Source organism: Quercus robur, chromosome 1 (assembly GCF_932294415.1).
Source record: "Quercus robur chromosome 1, dhQueRobu3.1, whole genome shotgun sequence".
NCBI lineage: Eukaryota > Viridiplantae > Streptophyta > Magnoliopsida > Fagales > Fagaceae > Quercus > Quercus robur.
In genome coordinates, this window is record NC_065534.1 from 37750427 (window position 1) to 37771666 (window position 21240).

Here is a 21240-nt window from a genome sequence, read left to right on the forward strand (position 1 = left end):
TTTTCGCCATAGGAGTCTTTTTCCTAGAGGCAGGCTGGGAGGCTCTGGTTTTTGGCCATTTTTCCCAGCCCCCTCTTGGTGCACTAACTTTTACATTATATAGTCCTTCTTGGCTGATCTTAGCCCTCCACTTGCTGGTCAGGTAGGTGCTTACTTCTGTACCCGTCCCATCAGCTGTCCCCTCTTACTTTCTGTTAGTTGCGATGATCGAAGTTACACCGTCCAAGCGTCTTTTCTCATTAACATGATCAGGACGCTGGCAGGTGCATTTAATGCAGAGGAGACGTATTTTCCTTGAACCAATTTTGCACTGTACCTCCACGTGGGCCCTATTCCACTCACATCCCCTTCAAGGGGCTGTTTGGGGATAGCTTTCACCAAGACGTTGCTCTTCTCATCAAAGTCCTGGAGTGCCGAGGATAGGGTCATCCTCAGCTGTTCCCCTTAACACCTCGGCCTTTGATCACTCGTCCTCGGCTCACTACCTCCTCGACACGGGCCCTGAGCCCGGATAGAGCGTGGGCCGGATCATAAGCTCCCTGGCCCTACATATATATATATATACATATCTTTTTTGAAGTGAAGTTTATTCCAATATGTGAATGCCTAAATCCCATGATAGGTATGCATTCTTTCTTCATTATTATTTTTTTTAAGCTATTTTTCTTTAACTTCAAAAAAATTAATAAAAACTTCCCAGATACGCTTTAACCCAATTCATAATATTAAACTTTTGCACTCATTTATTCTCTCCTACAACAATTAGTTCAGGTTTTAATTACATACTCACTATTTCATCTCTCAAAGTGATAGAGAAAACAAACAGGTTTATTCTTTGTTCTTTTTCTAAATTTATATCTTAATTTATAATTTGTGTTAATTCCTTAACTTTAAATTATGAATAAGTTTGATTATATTCTTTATGTTCAATGTAAATTGTTGTTTATAGGTTTTTGGTTGTGTTATATTCTTTGGAGAAAAAAAGAAAGAAATAAAATAAAAGAGTTTATATAAATTTGGAAACAAAGTTAAATAGATAGTCCTAAGAAATGTTTACTAATAATACTTTTATCAGTAACTTTTTATTAACATGATTTTTTTTAAAAAAAATTGAATAGAGAGATAATTTATTAACGTGATTTAAACTCCACTAAAACTTTTTTAAGGGATTGGTTTTAAAAATTTTCAAAGTAATTTTCTAATTGTTAACTATCATGTGCTAACTTCTAACTACCAAAACCTACAATTGAAATACTAATCCATATGAGATACCACTTCAAAAGTTTAATATCTTAGCTATTATTTATTATATGCTAACTTTTTTTCTTTTTTCTTTTTTTTTTTTTCAAAAAAAAGGGTTTCTCTCTCTCCCTGCAATACAAATGGATTATAACAAGAATTAGCTAGACAGGAGTAAGACTACACCATCTCTTTTCTATAATAAATGTTAAATTTAGATCATTTTTCATGCATATACACACATGTAGCGTGCAACGCACAAGACTTAAACTTTAAGTTTAAACTTAATCTTTGAGTATTTTTGAGATTCGCTTATTTTGTTGAAACTGAAAACTTTTTGCTGAAAAAATTGTAGATATAAATAAAAGTTAGCTGAAATAGTACAATGAGACCCATTAACAGTACCAAAAAGTGCAGTTCAACTCATGAATAGTAGTAAAAATAAGCTAAATAGTAAAATAAGTCGGTTTTTTAATCTCAAGCCAAACGCACACTTGGTAGTGTGAAACTTACTCAAATTTCAGTGCCTTCTTCTACACTTTCAAGGACAAAAATTAAATTCTCATGTGAGTCTCTCCCTACTTCAAATTTTTTAATGTTTAATAATTTAGATTGTTCTTAATTATTGAATTGAGGTTTCACTTAAACATGATTTCAATTATTATTTTGGATAGTTTTTAACTATTAAATTTAAGGGTTTTCCATTTAAATATGTATGATTAATTGAGCCTTAAAGTTTAATGTATTATTAAAAATTGTGGGGGAGGATTTTGTTCTTGGCCACCCGCAAGCTTATTTGTCCATTTTGGGGAATCTAGCCCGCACGGTTTTGTCCTCAAGCGACATGGGAAGACTTTGAGTGCAGTCCCACATCAACAAGAGAAGCGCCCCACTCATGCCTTATAAGTGCTTGGCACAAGCATGAGTGGGGCGCTTCTCTTGCCGATGTGGGACTGCACTCAAAGTCTTCCCATGTCGCTTGAGGACAAAACCGTGCGGACTAGATTTCCCAAAACGGACAAACAAGCTTGCGGGTGACCAGAAACAAAATCCTCCCCCACAAAAATCATTATATATATATATATATATATATTTTTTTTTTAAGTACCTCTAACATCTTCCATTCAATTATATATATATATATATATATATGCATTTTATGATACCTTAATCTCACACAACATACATTCATTATGTAACTTAAAAGTAAAATATTCATTTATTTTTATTATTTATTTTAAGTAAATTAATAAAAAAAATTATTTACATATAATTTTTGATTAAGCCGTGCATTGCACGGGCATAATGCTAGTATATATATATATATATATATAAAAGCAGAGACCTCACGTGACAAAGCATGTGGTTCTGTCAAGTGGCGCATTTTATACAAAATAAATTGAAATATTCTCAAGTGCCACATCAGAGATAAGAACAAATTAAATATTTATTTTTTATTTCATTTGGTTCAATGTTTTAAGACTTTTCTAATTAAAAAATAAATATTCTTTGTATCCTCTGGTTCAATTTTTCAAGACTTTTCTTTCCTCACACATACACACAAAACTCTTTGCATTTTAATTCACAATTTCACCTCTTGCACTTCTACCCCTTTATATATACCCACTCATAGCCCTTCATACCATCCCATGTCAAATACACACAAATCAAAAATGATATCATTTACGTTTAATCTTTCGACGACACCTACCTAGGTCTAACATTGTTGTTTCATCTAATCCTAACTGGTATGAGTTAGCTGCAACCAAGGAATGGGAGCTTGCATTTTATATTGAGTGACAACGGCAATTACGATTTTGATATTGAAGTTGGAAGTTGTGAATTTGTAGGTTTTGTAAATGATGTGATTGACTATGGGTGTTAGAGATGTGTATTTTATTTTAGAATTAAGGAGAAAGAGAAAAACACATTCTATATCAACTTTTATTCTATAATATCCCCCAAAGTTTTTTATTTTTTTTTATTTCACATTATTTCAATTGAATAATTATAATGGATATGTGTGTGTAATTTATAATTGTTGTTTTTATGATGAACTCATTACTAATAAAGTTCTATAACAATTATGCTATAATACAGATGCAACATTCTCCAAAATCATTTTACATAAAACATTACAATATTATCCGTGCATCGCACAGGTAACTTACTAGAGAAATTTTTTTGAGCTGAAATTCTTAGGGTATGAAGTAATCATATGTATGGTAATTTGCATTAAATTTCAAGCCAATTGGAGACCTTTGCGTGGATTAAATGAAGTTCACAAATAGATTTATGCGCAGAAACTTGAATCTGCAAGTGCAAGGAAGGATTAAGAGGTTAAGGAATTAAATCATGGTTTTGGTTGATGGGATTAACCTTTCGGTTGATCTAACTATTCAGTGATATGTTTAACACTTGAATGAATTATATTATGGCTTGAATTGATTACTTAAAAGAAATTCTCGTACTTACTGTATCGTGATCATTGTGTAATGATTTCATCATAAAAGACTTTGGTTACTTTGCTATGATGATTCTCTTTGGTTATGTGCATTGGAGAGGGTAAAAAAGTAGTCGATGGGCCCATTTAAATAAACCTGACGATGCTAGGCCAATGGTCTAGTAGTGGACGATTCAGGATGAAGGGATGAAAGGTGGACGGATCTCACTATGGAAGGAGCTCATCATGGACGGATCTCAGGGTGGACAGATCTTAAGGCCACGTGGCATGGTTTAAGTAACCTCCAAGCAACCCTAGATGGAAATAGTTTGCGTCCTACGATTGACCTTAGTCAATAGAGTCCCAATGTGAATAGAATCCTAATATGGGAAGAATCCCGCAATATACGCCCATCAATAATGATATTCTTCATAAGGAAAAGCCTTTCCATGCAAGAAAGGGAGGTCGGTTCTACACTACTATAAAAACCTAAAAACTCTTAAAAAATAAGGTATGCATAATTTACCCCAGCTCTGGCACTCTAGAGTTGTGAGAATTTCTAACTTGACTTTCGGAGGGTATTTGACCGGTACCACACCGGTGCTCTTTGTTAGGTCTTCTCTTTTTGTTGTGTAGGTATTGTTCCAAGCATGCAAAGGCTGTGTGGCTCACTGATGATTTTTCGGCATCATCATGCATCATGTTAATTAATATGTGAATGATGCGTTTTGGGGACTTCTTGAGGTGGGATAGAGCTTCGTTTATTTGGAGAGTTAGGCTTTGAGATGCATCTATAAATTATGTTATGGAAGAATTGATAGTAATAAACCCTCTTATCAGAAATTTTAAGTACAACACTAGTAGCTTCCATGATCAGAAATATATTCGCAATGTGATGTGTATATCATGTTGTGTATGTTAGAGTGGATGTGGAGGAGGAAGTATAGAATAGGAACACTAGAACACGAGAGTTACATAGTTCAGCCTTATTGGCCTACGTCCATAGAGGAAATCCTTAAGAGTTAAATTCTAACTTGACCTTCGGAGGGTATTTGGCCGGTATCATACTGGTGCTCTCTGTTAGGTCTTCTCTTTTTGTTGTGCAGGTATTGTTTCAAGCATGCAAAGGATGTGTGGCTCACTGGTGATTTTTCGGCCTCATCATGCATCATGTTAATTAATATGTGAATGATATGTTTTGGGGATTTCTTGAGGTGGGATAGAGCTTCGTTTATTTGGAGAGTTAGGCTTTAAGGTGCATCTATAAATTATGCTATGGAAGAATTGATACTAGTAAACCCTCTTATCAGAAATTTTAAGTACAACACTAGTAGCTTCCATGATCAGAAATATATTTGCAATTTGATGTGTATATCATGTTGTGTATGTTAAAGTGGATGTGGAGGAGGAAGTATAGAATAGGAACACTAGAACACGAGAGTTACATGGTTCAGCCTTATTGGCCTACGTCTATAGAGGAAATCCTTAAGAGCTTTATTTTTATTCTATAAGAGTGTAGTACAAAGCCTATGTTACAGTGAATCATAATATGAGTATACATAAGCGACTAAATGCCTAGACTACTAATACAAGTAGGAGTGGGTTTAGGCCTATTACATTGGGCTAATATGTCTAATATATCTCTAACAAAAAGCTTATCAGAAATTTCAAGTCTGCCACTAATAGCTCCCATGATCAAAAGCTCATGAAAGGGTGTGGTGGGCCTTTTTGCAACTGCGGGCTGGGCTGCCTCCTGCCACGCTATAGCCCAATGGTTCTAGGTAGGAGAGTTAGGACCGGCTTGACTGCAATACACCCCAACCTGGCTTGTGCACAAACTAAAGCCCCTTTGCTAAAATTTTGGTCACATGCCCATGGCAGAGGAAACTGTTACAAAAAAGTTATAGCAGACATGTGTAATATAACAATAACAAAAGGAAATATGCCTACTGTCAACCAGAAAACAAGAAATATTGAACGGAACAAAAGAAGAAGCAACGCAGCAATATGAATGCAATATAAACAAGATGATAACAATAAAGAAAAAGGAAATAACAGCGTCGCGTAATCAATAAAAATGAAAGGAAGAATGATCAGTCTGCCATGCTTGGTTGTCTTGTGGAGTTAAGTCCAGGAAGGGAACCACTTCTTCAATGTAGGTAACCTCACGGGGAGATCCTACCACTGAAATTACCCACTTTGAGAGAATGAGCTTAGATGGCTTATCCTCAAATTCCTTAATCCTTTCTAGAGGGTAGGCTTTTAGAGGGAGAGAAGGGATTAGCCTATCAATGCATGTCTGCTACCACACTCTTGCCTACTCTCTATTTTGCTTTATAACTCTCTTTTCCTTCTAAGTTCTCTGCTTTGTTTTTTAGTCTCTTTTTTCGTTGTTTTCTTGTGGTGTTGTTATGTTATCTCATTTCCTCCTTTTTTTTCTTTTCTGTTCATGGCGGAGGACCCTTTTATACTAACTACCATGATGGGTTTTTACTATTTTACCCCTTAACTGATTTTGTCTAGGTGTGGGTGTCTTTCCAGGCCACATACTAGTCTATCAGCTGCTCAGCTACCACCACTTGCCTATACTGGCCATGCCACATCCCATTACCAGACAAAAAGTCTTATTTTGTTTGCTTGCTCGCCGTGGCATTCCCTTCTGGATAAGGGTGGACATTCTCTCTCACTATCTCTCATGGCATGCACCTAGTGATTTCAACTCATCTTTCCCTTTTTTGGGTGGTATGTCATCCCAGCAAGACATTTTCCCCAAAAGAGTTTGAGCGTCTCTTACCTCTGACCCATGGCTTACCACTCCTATATTGGCTGGATACAAGTTGGTGGTGCCTGAGCCTTATACGTGCTCCATTCCCATGTGTGTCCATGGCTTGTCTGCTGCTCATGCGTTTGCCATGACTTGGAGGCTCGTTTATACATTCTGCTGCTCGTTCTTGACTTCCTGTGGTGTGAATGGGTATCTAAGCCTTCGTTCTTTGTGTCTCACTTCCTTTCTAGGCTAGGCCTTACTTGATTGTGGGCTTTTCCTTCTCTAATCCATTCTTTGCCCCTTTCGCGGGTCTGCTAGCACTTCTGCCATGCTATTCTGTCATTCCGGCTGTGCTATTGTTTGACTAGTGCTTGCTGAGCCTCTTTTAGGCTTGCTGTATGCTTTCCTTTTGCTTAATTCTAGTGGCCCAGTATTGTGATTATGCTAGTATTCATGCTATTTTGGGCTTCCTTGGCCCATTCCATTGCTTCCGGGCTTCCTTGGCCCATTTCATCCTTTAGGCATATTCGGCCCATTCCAATTCTTTATTCCCATGGGCCTTTGCTAAGTCTTTTGGGCTTCCCCGGCCCAAATGACCATATCCTTTACTCTTGGAGTTTATGGGCTTTCCCACCAATCCCTTACTCACTTAATTCATTATTTCGGGTCTTTTTGGCCCATCCTTGCTTGCTTTCTATTTCTCATAATGCTCATGGGTTTACTACTTCTTTCTCTAGGATCCTTTGGGCCCGTTTGTTTTCTTTGAGGCCCATTTACTATTTTCTAGGCCTATGATTCCTTATTCCTGTCATTTGGGTTTAATGGTTTTCTTCTCAATTAACTTTTTTCCTCTCATATTGTTGGACTTCTTCTTGCTATTGGGCCTCCTTGCCAAAGTGGGCATCAACAAAGGGGAATAATGATGAACCGAGATGCAAAAAGAGGACAAAAACATCAAAATCATAAAAAAATGAATCTCAAAGTTTCAAGTAAGCAATGTCCACACATTAGACACTTTCCTGGAAAGATGTTGTCAATAGTAAAATTGAATCCATCTTACAAAATATATGGGAACTAGTGGATCTTTTTGTTGTAAACTTGGAGGATATAAATGGACATTCAAAGGGATATGTAGAACACTTTGATACATATCCACTAGTGTTAAATATATTTCTCTATACTTTGTTCATTCGCATGGGAGACTGACAAGCCATCCACCCTAATTCTTTAGGGTAGACAAGATCTATTCATTAGGGGTGGAAAAAGCCTTTCAATTAAGGCTTTGTCCCTTCAATTTCTCTTCTTTGTCCTCTATAAATATGTACTTCAAGAGGCATTGTAACACCAAAATAGAAACGGAGAAAAACTGAGAAACATATAACAAAGAGTGATATGCGTTTTCAGTGTTAGAAATAATATAAAGTAGTGGATGACCACTAGAGAAGAAATAATTCAGATATAATTTTACTCACATTTCCTTTTTTTTTTTTTTTTTTTAATCTTTTTATTGACAATACAATGATATCAAATGGGTTGTCTTGAATGAGATATACTGTGAGGAAGCTGAAACCGAGGCCCATGCAATGTGGACAAGTAAAAAAGGCACAGATGGTAAGGAGTGCTAGGGGCCTGTCAATCGATCAGGTAATCACTTGTTCACCTTTTCTTCAATAAAATTGCACTTTCTATCAAAAATAAAATAAATTGGTGCGTATAATTTTATTCAAACGTGTTACACTATGAACCAATCCCAACCAATTACAATATCATAAGCTAGAAAACTACTACCCTAATATGTAAGAGGGCCGTAAAGTCGGAAGTCCAACCCATCCTAGGCCATTGTAACCAATCTCAGATTATAAGGGTGCTCAAAACACCTCTCTCACACAATTGATGAAGAACGAAATTGACACTTTGAACGGTGATTCCTTATAACAATGAATGCAATTAGGCCTGTGTTACTAACTATACAGGGTGAGATTTATGGTTTAATTATACATTGACACAGTCACAGTGTAAGTGTAGAACCAACATTTTTTCATTGGCAACTACCGTGACCGAGTCTGACTAGACGCCTTGCCACTAACACCTGATATCTGTTTTAGGTTGGTAAGCGCATCCTGAGCATGCCTCTTTGCATTGGCACTCCCATGTTTAAAGGCTTCCACCAATGCCCTAACCAAAGACTGATTAAGCCCAAGCCGTTGACTCTGGCTTTCCACTCTCAGAATCCTCTCTATCATCCAAATTGCCCTCTCTTGAAGCTCTCCCGGTCGAACTTCTGTGAAAAGAGTGATCAGGGCATCGATCACACCCTGCTGCTCAAGCTCTTCAACTACTCTCTTGAAATTGTTAGAGGTATCCGACACTAGTGTGGAAAGTGCATCCACTGCCGCAATCTGAACACCAGTGTCCTCATCTGCTAGAAGCTCAACCAGGGGTTTGATACAGCTGCTCTTATGCAAACACAACTGACTATCTTCTTCACATGCAGCATCATGTATGGGACATGTAGAAGGATTCTTTGAAGCCCTCCCACACATGAACACTAAGGAAGAGCAGAATCCTTGGGGAGGTGGTGGTTCTGCGTCCCCAGAAGTAACTGACCTTCCGCATTCGGACAAGTTTTTCAATCCAAGGGCAGCTAGTTGTTTCACTCTTGGTTTTGAAGAAAAACCAAGCTGCCCACAGAAAATGGTCATAAGGCGATGCTCTTTCACAATACTAAGAGTTTGCGAATCAAGACTCCTTGTAAAGTGAAGTAAAAGTCCAAGAAGCCCCTCTGCCATGCTTGATGCTGGTCGAGAAATCCTCACATTGGAGCTGCGGCTCTGGTTTCTGAGAGTAGTAACAGTCCATTTCACAAAACTAGCACCTAATAGTGTTTTCACTTCATCTTCTGATAGGGAAAGGTTAGCAAGTATACAAGCAGCATCAGATCGCTCACCTTCTGTAGATTGGTTGTCTAAGAGTTTGTCTTTCAACAAGGGAAGCTTGTTAGGTCTCAACTCATTTGCTAAATCTTGACCAAACCTTTCTGAGAGTACTCTTGTAAGTCTGAAAGCATAAATTCTATGTTCAACTTCTGGGTGTTCAAGAAATGATATGATGGTTTTGATGCCTTCCCCAGATTTTACATGAGATGCTACCGATTCTGCAAAATATAAAACATGGTTTACTGTAAATACAATATTATGAATCTGAATCTCCATTCTATAAGGTATTGTTGTCATACATAACAGGGCATTTTACAATTGCAGGAGAAATGTCTCCATTCTACAATTGTATTCAACCTCTCACAGCCCTAAATAAATTTAGCTTGTAAATATGAAACCCAGTTTATAAAAAGTTAATCTAATTTCCTGCAAATATTTGATGTACCATGAATCCCAATATCTTGCGCATTCAGTTTTGCAATTTGAGGTACATAAAAACAGCCATAATTATGTAAGTAGCAAGATTTAACGATCATAATGGTAATTTAGTGACAAAAGTAAGGAAAAGGATTCCACATCCGGAGGTTAAGAACAATAGCTGAGAATATAAAGATGGACAATCATGAACACCATCATTGTCCTAGGAACTAACTAGATTGACAACCACTATATATATAAAATTTTTGAGACAGAAAAATGATGAGGAGGGCGGACAATCATGAAGACTCTACCTAACTGTGAATATAGTAGCCCCTACCTACTGAGGAATGTCTAAAAGATCTAAACAGTACAGAGGCCACAGACACTCTCTTTAGGTCAGTTCAGCTATAGCTTGACCTTAATCCCAACAGGGTCTTGATAGCATCAGCTGATGGACATATTGAGTGAAAACCAACATCATGCCCGGGAAGGGACATCCCCTATTCATAATCATCATGGTAGAAGACTAGGGTATTTTAGTTGAAAAAATTATTGTAATTCAAAATTCACATTGCTTCTTTTATATTGTTTTTGACAGGCCACCTTTGAGAAGATAAGTAAACAGGATTTATTTATTTCATGTATGGAAAATTTTAAAAAGTATAGCTTCCTAATATTACCATCAAACCAACATGAAGGCCTTCAACAGCATCAGCCACATTTATTTTTAAGTTTCATTTCCTATGGAATAAAATAGATCAAACAAATAAAAATCGGACATATAATGATTGGAGGCAATGCTATCTTTTTATGGGTGAGTTACACAAATAAACTCAGCACCTCCCCTCCACCCATTATTGTGAGAGGAGGAAGTGTCATTCGAGTTAGAGCTCATTGGCATCATGAGAAATTAACCAGAGAAAGATTTAACAAGACGCATATGAATGAAGGCATGTCGTGGTGACAGGGAATATATTCTCTTTAGAATTAAATTTGTTGACAAGGTATTACCTGATGCTTGGGGAGACGATGCAATTCCATATAGGATATGGAGAATGGGTGCTTGACATTGAACGGGTGCAGCAGATAGAAGCTCCAAAAGCCTAAATATAAATGATTTGGACTGCATTGAATGACCTTTCTTGTCAATGGATGCCAACTCCCAGTGTCCTGGATTTGAAACAATGTTGGCAATTGTAGATGCAGCCAATTCCTTCAAATCAGGAGAATCATCCTGATTTTCAAACAGAATATTTATAAGAGCTGGAAGCACTGCAGCGTCAACAAGGATGGTTGCATTATCATCGAACCCTGACAAATTATACAGTGCTTGCAAGCTTGGTGCCCTTCCTTCTGGCTTAGATAGTAATTCAACTAGTATTTTTGAACTTTGCCTAGCAATTTGTTCTTTACTGCTATTTGTCAAGGTCATCCTTCCCACAATAGATGCCATCTCTATTTTAACATCATCAGAAGCTGTTCCAATAAAAGCTCCACATTAAAATTAAGATATATGATTCTAAAATCTATTATACACTACGTGGAACTGATATAAGTAAAAAGAATATTTCAAGAAACTCCTCTTTCTGGCATACTATTCAATTGCTCTACGTAGAAACAAATAGTAGTTACTAGTTACAAAGTAATGTTGTATTCTCTTAACATATATGGTATCACATATAATAATTATGTACCACAGAAACAAAAACTTCATAAAACATACCTTCACATAGCCGACTAAGTAAGGGTTCAAATCTCCCAGCAGCTGCTAAAGGTTGAACATTTTCCTCCACCCTCTCCATTTGCTTCAACACCTCCTCAGCTAGATTGGATAAAGAAGGATGCTCCAGATTTCCTGCCAGGCTTGAGAGAAGAACTAATGCACCTTTTTCTGATGCAATTTTTGTGCAACAAGCTTCATCACTAGAGAACTCAAGTAATAACTTCACAGCATACTCTCTCTCTTTCTCTGAGCTCCCAATAAGACCATGTATGGCCAATCTAGTGATACCCTCTTCAAGCATTATTTTCTAGAAATATTTTATACATATCATCAGAAACTACAACAGTAGGAACAGAGACCATAAGGCCCTAAAAGATACAAATATTTGCATATGGGGAACAAAATTACATACTTTGTCAAAGATCAATGTAAGTCTTACAGTATCATTTTTTTTTTTTTAATTGGTAAGTTATACACACACCTAGTGGGTTTTGAACTTACAACCTTAACATCCACTCCTTTTTTTAATTTGCATACCAACTATATTCATGGCTCTCTCTCTCTCTCTCTCCATAACTTATGCACAATGTTATTAAATTATCAGCAATGATTCAAGATGTTTCTTGTGCATATTTCACATAGTTGTAACTTGCAAACTAATCCCTGTGCATATTTCACATTGTGCATCTTTAAAGTTCAAACTAGTTTCTCATCATTGATCACCAACATCTCTAGATTAACAATAATTCATAGTTGCAAAATTTTAAAGAAAAGACTTGGAAAAAACTCACCTTGCTTTCTTCATCTCTAGCCATGCTAAACAAAGTCATAAGCGCCTTGCTTCTCAAATGCGTCCCTATACTCTTGGAACAATTCCTAAGCAATTTAACAATGAGGAGAACAATGCCAGCATTCCTCACTCTATATCTACAACTAGGATAATCTTCCGAAACCTTATAGATACTATCCAGTATTCTCTCAATGTTTTCCACTGCAACAGGCTCCTCACTAAGACATTGCACTGCGGTCTTAACCTGAATTTCAATATTCCTACTAATCCACTCCTCAATTGCTCCGGCCAATCCGATATTCGGTTTCAACTCCAACGACTTGAGCACCTGTCCGGTGACTGGACAAGTCGGATCACGACCGTCCTCTATGCACCGCTCGAACCAGTACTCAATGGCGGTGCGCTCGTAGTTCTGAGAAGACTCGAGCACCACGGGATCCTTCATCACCTCTTTGGTTAAAGGACACAGGAAATTCTTGAACGGCGATATCTGAGCGGCGTCGTCTTCGAAATCGAAGTCCAGTGTCGGCGCAACGATGTCCGGCTGAACTGACCAGTTGCTTAAGATTCTCTCCAGAGAGACCAAAATCCGCCTCTCGGATATCGAATTGGAACGCGTTAGGTCGTCTTTGAAGAGCTTGACTTGCTCCGATAACTCGGAATAGTTATCGGATTCAATCCCTAGAGCTCGCGCTAAGTCCATGATTATGGCGCTTTGTACTGCTTTGCTTGTTCGTCTTCCTTGTCCCTCTTTCTGTAGCGTACAATGCACTCTCTCCTCGTTCTCCGTTACCTGCCAAAATCAAAATCAAAATCAAAATCAACAGCCGTGGCAGAGAAATTAGAGCGAGCGAGCGAGAGAGAAAATTACAGTGAATTGAGTTTGCTTCATGTCTCGGGAGAGATCGGCGATTCTTTTGCGGAGATCGGGGAGGTCGGAGTCGAGCAAAGCAAGCCAATTGGCTATGGCTGAAGTGCGCTCTTGGAGAGAATCGCAGAGCGATCGGCAATTGACGAGGACGAAGATCTTGCTGCGTTTGGAGTAAAGCGAAGCCGCATCGGCGGCTACAGAGAGATCGGCAGAGATTCCTTTGAGTGCAGTGAGTGCGGCGGCGGGGAGAGACTCAGGCGAAGGGGAGGAGCGGAGGAGCTGTTGGAGAATGAACTGGAGGCGGCTTGCGAAGGAGCAGAAACGCCGAGGGTTGTCGAAGTAGAACCGAGGTTGGTGGTCCCCGGTGGGGCAGAGCTCAGAGAGCGATTGCTGGATAGAGTCAATCGCGGCTGAAACTGACGCCGACGAGGGCGTTGGTGGTGCTGACGTCATTTCACGGGGAGAGTGGCATGGTGGTCAGGTCAAAGAGTGAAAGGCACGGCGAGAGTTGGTTGAAGTCGATCGGTGATACTGATATAGAAGAGGATAATGGATTTAGGATAACGTTAGGTTTGATTTTCTCTTTCTTTCTGTTTCGCGTTTGAATTTGTTCTCTTCCGTTGAGTTGTGTGTTGAGTTATTGAGTAGAGAATAGTACCGCGTTGGAGGTTGTGGAATGTGGAGAAGGAAGAGTCAAAGCTTGACTTAAAACTAAAGCCGCGGACTTTCTGGTTCAACGTTAACTTTTTTTTAAAAGAAATGGCGCAGCCGCGTCCAGGGGACGAGTAACGAGTTCACCCGGACGTGTTGATTCATTCGGATCCAAATTTTCGCCTGCTCCTTTTTTGTTTGTGCTACTGCTAGTCCGATATTTGAAAAAACAAAAAAAGTTTTGTTCCCTTTTTATATCTTTTTGGTAACTACATAAAAACTAAAGAACATGGTCTATTATACATTTTCCTAATTTTTCTATACATAACTTGAAATTAGAAATTTGAGTCTCGAAACAAAAGGGAAGTTCTTTTTTTCTTTTGTGTACTGGGAGGAAATAGCTCTGTCCATCTTTTGGCCCAATGGGCAATTTTGCTCAACTGACCTTGGTAGTTCCAGCTTTAAACATAAATAGAATCAAACTCTCTCCTCTTTTGGAATCTTCTTCTCTCTTTTCTAATTAAGTTTTTATTCAATAAAAAAACAAAAAACAAATTTCTCAAAATTTTGTGTTCTCCCATCTATTTTATTATTTGATAGTTGGAAGGGAAGAATTTAAACATGAATGTTAAAGACGTCAAAATGTGCTAACTTAGTTGAGATACAAAACTCTTAACCTCATCAAATAATATAAGAGCTTCCCGTTGTCACAACATAAAAATCCTATTCCGAATACCTACAAAGTTTTATAGATTTTGAATGTTTCTAAAATAAATATATACTAGTCGCAAATCCGTGCGATGCACGGGAAAGCTACCAATTTTTTCCAAATGATGTGACATTAGCTATTGGAATTCAGCATTGATTCTCTGGTAGCACATTCTTTTTTTTTCAATTTCATTTATTTGATGTCTTCCACTAAATATTCAATGCATTCATTATATTTAAAAAACGTTGAAGTTTAGATATTGTTTTTGAATTCCTCTTGATTTTAAAGACACAACTATTGAATCTCAACAACATACCAATGCAAATATTAATTACTTAAAATTCAAAATAAATTATTTAAACATGATAAGTTACAATTCAAATTGAGTCTCATGAGTTTTTTAAATGTAAAGAGAATACTACAATATTTAGAAATGAAATGTATATAGACAAACAGTTAACGCTATACTAAAAGAAATCCTCAAATAACTAAATATAAGAGTTTAATTCCTCTATGTTTCAATTTAAAACCAAATTGTGCATAAAAGCAAAAAAATTTCCTTTGTTCCAATACGTCTTTAGTATCAAAATCACAAATTCTTTAAAACCAAATTGTGTATAAAAGCAAAAAGATTTCCTTTGTTCCAATACGTCTCTAGTATCAAAATCACAAATTCATTAAAACCAAATTGTGCATAGAAAATATTAGAGATTGAAAGACAACTTTAAAGTGTTTTTTGTATCTTCTTCCTTTGTTGCTTTGTAGTAGTCCCTGAATATGCTCTTTTGTTTTCCTTGAGTACAGATGTTGGTGTGAGTTGCACATTGGTTTGAACATCAAGTTTTTGAAATTTTGTACAATCACCTTCTTCTTCAATTGATAAGTTGTTGCTACATTCATTTGAAGTATCACTGATGTAAACCTAGCAATAGAACAGGTTGAGGAATGTATTACAACATATACATCTTAAATATCATATTTTTAATTTTGCTAAATTAAATAATACTTACTTCTGTCATTTTATCAAGTTGAATTGCTTTGTCAGTTTCTTCAAAAGAGTCAAAAAGTTTCTTGACAGTGTAGAATTCCCATCCATAGTTGAGATTAAAGTTATTTAGTTGTATTTGGAAAACAAATTATTTTCCTTTCAGATTTTCTATTTGCACAAGAAGGATGACTTCATTGGACTCCTAACAAAAGTAACATTTTTCAAATTGTACACTGAAGTAAAGTAGTAAATATTAAATACTAATTTTATCTTCGACTTTCTCACCTCTAAAGATTTATTCAAAAGGTCTTTGGCTGATATGTTGAGTAATTTTTCTACTTCTGAATCAAATAAAATGAATGTGGCCATTCCTGAGCTATCTTTAACCTTTAATTGAATTCTATACCTGATAAAAGAAATGACATATATAATGTTAATATCATATTATTTGTTGTGTATTTTAATATAAAAAGTATAACATTTTCATTTTGTGTACCTTGGGATTGGGAAGCATGCCTTTTTGTTGCAATTGTTGCACCATAAAAATTCATCTTTTGAGTTTACCTTTTTACGACATACTTCGCAAGAGATAAAGTACCAACCAGAACGATCTATGTCAATGTTTATAATCTTTCCTTCACAGGTAAAGATCGTTTCCTAGAAATTGAATTTAATATCAATCAATTTATAATTTTATAGTTAAATTTTGTAAAAGCAAGTCTAAAGTACACAAAGTTATTGTTGAAGGTATATTTTTTTCTTACCTTATTATCAGACTCCCACATAACTTTTTTGATTTCACTTATGGTTCTTTTGTTGGTGTTCATCTCTTCTTCAATTGATACTTGTGGTTTGAATTGCTTGGGCATTTGTACTATTGGTTGGTTATTTTCCACCAACCTATTATGTTACATAAAGATATTAGACATGGTATTGTAGAGACTATAAATATATTAAAAATGTGAATCCAAAACAAAGCACTTACTGATCTTTGAATTCAGCAGTCTCAGGAATGTCCAAATCAATATAAACTCTTGTTCCACTTGTTGACAATAAGTTATACTCTCCTGGAATGCATAGGATTCATTAGGAAAAAAAGTACATTGAAGTTTCAATGAAATGATTACTGTAATCAGTAAGAGGTCTAGATTAGAGGGCATAGTATGTTGTAGATATGTACAATACAAAGAAAATGCTATTTTTGACTATAAGCACAAATTTTGAAGAAAGAATCTTCTGCTCAATATGAGCTCCACATCACAGTGGTTTCCCCCTTTAAGCCATAGTGGTTCATACTTCTCTTTACACAGTTCCCAGAGTTGTTTACCATGGGAGCAATCAACAAATTCATATGAAGTCCCCTAAAAAAGGATATAAAAGAGCTAGACTACAAAAAAAAAAAAAATTAATTTATACCAGCATGTGGAAGCATTTTCACTTATTTCAGAAAACTCTCTTGGTGGGAAGCAAACAATCTACTTGTGATTATAAATGCTTACTTATAAATGAATGCCATAAGAGAGGAAAGACCATAGCTCATTAACCTTAGAAGATTTTACAGAAGAAAAAGCTATTAATATTGGATTAGAAATATATATTTTTTGATATGTTTGGCATGACCAACATGACGATTTATTGAGTTTTTCACAGAAATATAGAGGACAAAACAGGGGTATGTTAAAGTTGTTGGTGATGGATAATGTCTATATTCTCATGTATATTTTTTAAAAGTTCCTTTGACACTTAAATGTGAAGAGAAAACAATTGAAGAGCAGCAATTGTCGTTGAACATTCCACTTGACAAAAGACAATTAATCCTATCCATGAAGAATAGATGATCATTCCACTTGACAAAAGACAATTAAACTTGAAGAATATATATATTACCTACCAATCACTCAACTCTTCTACAAAAATTCAACTTTCTTATCTAAGTTTTATTTGAATAAATTTTCATTGCTCCAGTTAATTGTATACTTTGAAATAGATTTTCTATTTACATTGAATGAAGGCCAAACATGAAAAACATAATCTTTCATGATTGAACAAATGATACTACAATTCCATTATCAAATTCCTCCCATTTCCTAAATTATTAAAGCAAAATTTAACAATTATTCAAGTTTTGAGATAAATTAAGGAGGGAATCCTAGAAAACAGCATGAATGGACAACTAATATCTATATAAATAGTAATCACAAACCTAATTGAAGAATCAAAGTCATGGATTTCACTTCCGAGATTTATTGGCAAAAAAATTCATATTATGACCATCCATTATAAGCCCATCATATTCATGGGCAGTAAAAGTAAAGAAATACTTTTTTTTAAGAACAAAGAAACCATAACGAATTAATAGCTTTATTGAAGTATTCACCTCATACCTCAAAGAATGTTCACAAATTCTTCACTTAGTTATCTCAGGCCTTGTGAAGAAGTAGAATGTTGAATGGAGGGAGAGGTATAGTGCAAAAGCCAAGAGTAAGGAATAAGCTCCACCGCCACAGATGGAGACAGAGTTTCAAAGAATAATTGCATGATTTGGCAAGGTGAGATTTTATAAGGACACTTTAGTAGGACATATAAACATGACCATGTTCCTATAATTGAACTGAAAGATATATAAAACAATCCCTACAGTAACTAAATTTTATTTGTTTTTTTTTTTAAAAAGCCATTAAAACAAATTGCATTGTTCAAACGTATTATGGTGCAGAGTCCTGCATAATACATACACATGCATTTATTTGTTGTTGAAAATGTAACTTGATCTAAAATATAACTCAGTTAAATATGATTATGTAGGATGAGAATGGTATTAGATATTATCTTAAAATAAGTAAGATTGCAAGATTAAATAATTTCTACTTGGCTCAAGACATACCAGCAATATTTCAAGATCAAAGAAGGTATTGTCGTTCATCTATTTGTAAGCTTATAAGATTCAAAGATAAAGTACGTATAGTGAGGCTAAACTGTCTACAATACAAAAATAAATATGAACATAGTGGCATAACTTTCATGAATATTTTAACCTCTGTCCTAATGCCTGAGCCTATCTAATGTATATCAAAAAGAGAAAAACATTTTGTTGTGGCATAAGAATGTCAACAGAGAAATCAATGACTCATGGTAGGTAATTAGCAAAACTGGGAAAAAAAATAGTTATTTCACCAATATGAATTTCAGTCTAATACTGTATAGTAGTTTTCCTCAGCCTTATTGAAAATAGATAGATACCCAAACCAATTTAATCCAAATACCCAAAAGGGGAAAAAGAGAGTTATTTTAGCAATATAAATTTAAGTCTCATTTTACTGCATTATTTGAACATGGTAGAAGGGAGTTCACTATTCTAATATGTTTTAACATCGTAGTAATTTTTTTAATGGTATTACTCAGGGGTTGATCTTTTGTCTCAATGAATCTTATGTAAAGGTTTGGAATTTTGAAATAAGGAACCATACAATTCAACATGATCCAAAATCTACAAACTAAAAATGGCAATTGATGATTTAAACTATAAAATAATCATTATTTTATATATCCATGAAGAATATATAAACAAACAGGAATTAAACTCTTATATTAATTTTGGATGGCTGTAGGTAATATGTTGAATTTCAGTGATAAAAAAAAGTGAATTTCTCAAAAACTCTTCTCATAAAATAAAAAGGAAAAAGTTACTTTCCCACCAACAATGAAAACCCAACAGGAACTCAATATGCCACCAAATACTGCCTAGAATCATGATTGGAAACGCTCCTACAGATACTAATGTAGGTTTAATGATTGCGTTGGTCAGGAGGTTTGTGTGTGAGAAAGTTGAGTCGTTGTAAAGGAAGAAGCAAATTAAAAAATAATAAAAAAGGAGGAACAATCCAAATGGGGATAGATATAGTCAAGAACCCATGCAATAATTTATTAGTTGTGACGTTAAGAAAACATGGCTTAAAATTCCAATCTGCATAAAGCAATAATTTTTTCCAAAAAGATCTTCACCACGTATGTAATAAACAGCAACCATAAAACTCATTAATAGAAGACAAATATATATACAACAACTTCTTCATCACAATGATAAAAGCAGATTTAAAACAGCAACCATATGAACATTATTTAGGAATTCTATCAAACTTTTGTGCGAAGCCAATAACAAAAACATATGTACAGCCAACAAACATCAATATTATGTACACATATATACAGCCAACAAAAAAAAAAAAAAAAAAAAAAAAAAAAAAAACTCTTGACACACAATGATACTATTTGATTTTCTTTTATTAAAAATATAAGGATTGATATTTGGTACTACTTGAGACTATTAAAAATATAAGGATTGGTATTTGGTTTAAACACAATGTAAAAAAAAAAAAAAAAATTCAGTATGAACAATGTAATGAATAACTAACCTCAACGTACTCCACACCAATTTCGCTAAGATTATTAGGAAGCAAGCAGATAACTCCACCTCGCTCAGTTTCCACTAAACAAATTCAAACCCGTGGCTCAGTTTCCACACAAAAACAATTCAAATTGACCAATAGAACTAAAATTTAAAAAAAAAAAAAAAAAAAAAAAAACTTAAATTGATTATCTAAGTGTGTGCACAAAAACTACAATTCAATCAACTATAGAATACAAATTAGGCTGGGGTAAAAAAATAATCTATAGCTCAGTTTCCACACAAATTGAATAGTCGTGGCTCAGTTTCCACACAAAAACAATTCAAATTGACCAATAGAACTAAAATTCAAAAAAAAGTTAAATTGATTATCTAAGTGTGTGCACAAAAACTACAATTCAATCAACTATAGAATACAAAATAGACTAGGGTAAAAAAATAATCTATAGCTCAGTTTCCACACAAATTGAATAGCCGTGAAAAAAAGAAAAAGCATACCTAGAAATTGAATAGCTGTGAAAAAAAAAAGCATTGTGCAAGGTTTATATATATAGTTATAGAGTCCTAATCTATATAGAGTTCGGATTCAGAAAAAAAAAAAAAAATATATATATATATATATATATATATTATAGGTATATAAGATAATACCTTTGGGCCGGTCTCGATGGGTTGGGTCGGTTGCATTGCCAACCGACATAGTTCTTGGGCCATGGGCTGGGGAAGAGTGGAAATTGAGCGAAGTGGATATGGGTATGGTGGGATCTGTGGCAATGGGCTTGCCGTGGAAAGGAAGAGGCAGAGGATCGGTCTGTTGGGTCGGATCGGTATCGGGCTGTTGGGTCTGGCCGTGGAAAGGGAGAGGCAGAGGATCGGTCTATTGGGTCGGATCGTTGGGTCTTGCCGTGGAAAGGAAGAGGTAGAGGATCGGTCTGTTGGGTCGGATCGTTGGGTCTTGCCGTGGAAAAAAATCGGCCTTGGTCTGTTGGGTCGGATCGTGGCAGAGTATTCGTGTGGGAGGAAGGTCTGGTATTGCCGTGGAAAGGAAAAGGCAGAGAAGAGCTCATAGAGGAGGAATGACATTCGTGAAAGGGAAAGGTTGTGAAAGGGAAACAGAAGGAATGGTTTAGCTCGTAAAGGAGGAATAGTTGGATCGTGGCAGAGTATTCGTGTGGAAGGAAGGTCTGGTATTGCCGTGGAAAGGAAAAGGCAGAGAAGAGCTCGTAGAGGAGGAATGGCATTCGTGAAAGGGAAAGGTTGTGAAAGGGAAACAGAAGGAATGGTTTAGCTCGTAAAGG

General features: G+C 35.8%; 2 protein-coding genes across 2 annotated transcripts; both read right to left on the reverse strand.

The window, feature by feature from the left end:
• Window positions 1-8144: 8144 nt before the first annotated feature.
• On the reverse strand, window positions 8145-14061 carry LOC126689000 (U-box domain-containing protein 43-like). The gene is made up of 5 exons (XM_050383969.1): window positions 13190-14061; window positions 12320-13111; window positions 11529-11835; window positions 10817-11281; window positions 8145-9603 (listed from the first exon to the last, which is right to left on the reverse strand). The coding sequence occupies exons 1-5, from the start codon at window positions 13640-13642 to the stop codon at window positions 8498-8500; spliced, it is 3123 nt and encodes a 1040-aa protein (XP_050239926.1). The 5' UTR covers window positions 13643-14061; the 3' UTR covers window positions 8145-8497.
• Window positions 14062-14931: 870 nt separating this feature from the next.
• LOC126689009 (uncharacterized) lies at window positions 14932-20913 on the reverse strand. Its single transcript, XM_050383981.1, has 3 exons — window positions 20594-20913; window positions 19950-20023; window positions 14932-15471 (listed from the first exon to the last, which is right to left on the reverse strand). The coding sequence occupies exons 1-3, from the start codon at window positions 20640-20642 to the stop codon at window positions 15274-15276; spliced, it is 321 nt and encodes a 106-aa protein (XP_050239938.1). The 5' UTR covers window positions 20643-20913; the 3' UTR covers window positions 14932-15273.
• Between the last annotated feature and the right edge of the window lie 327 nt (window positions 20914-21240).

Coding starts and splice junctions, on each gene's coding strand:
- LOC126689000 (XM_050383969.1), bottom strand. CDS start 13,642: ATGACGTCAGCACCACCAACGCCCTCGTCGGCGTCAGTTTCAGCCGCG. Junction 13,112..13,189: donor TGAAGCAAACTCAATTCACT/GTAATTTTCTCT, acceptor TGATTTTGGCAG/GTAACGGAGAACGAGGAGAG. Junction 9,604..10,816: donor ATCGTCTCCCCAAGCATCAG/GTAATACCTTGT, acceptor TATATTTTGCAG/AATCGGTAGCATCTCATGTA.
- LOC126689009 (XM_050383981.1), bottom strand. CDS start 20,642: ATGTCGGTTGGCAATGCAACCGACCCAACCCATCGAGACCGGCCCAAA. Junction 20,024..20,593: donor CCATCGAGACCGGCCCAAAG/GTATTATCTTAT, acceptor GAATTTGTTTAG/TGGAAACTGAGCGAGGTGGA. Junction 15,472..19,949: donor TTGGTGTGGAGTACGTTGAG/GTTAGTTATTCA, acceptor TTCTATTGCTAG/GTTTACATCAGTGATACTTC.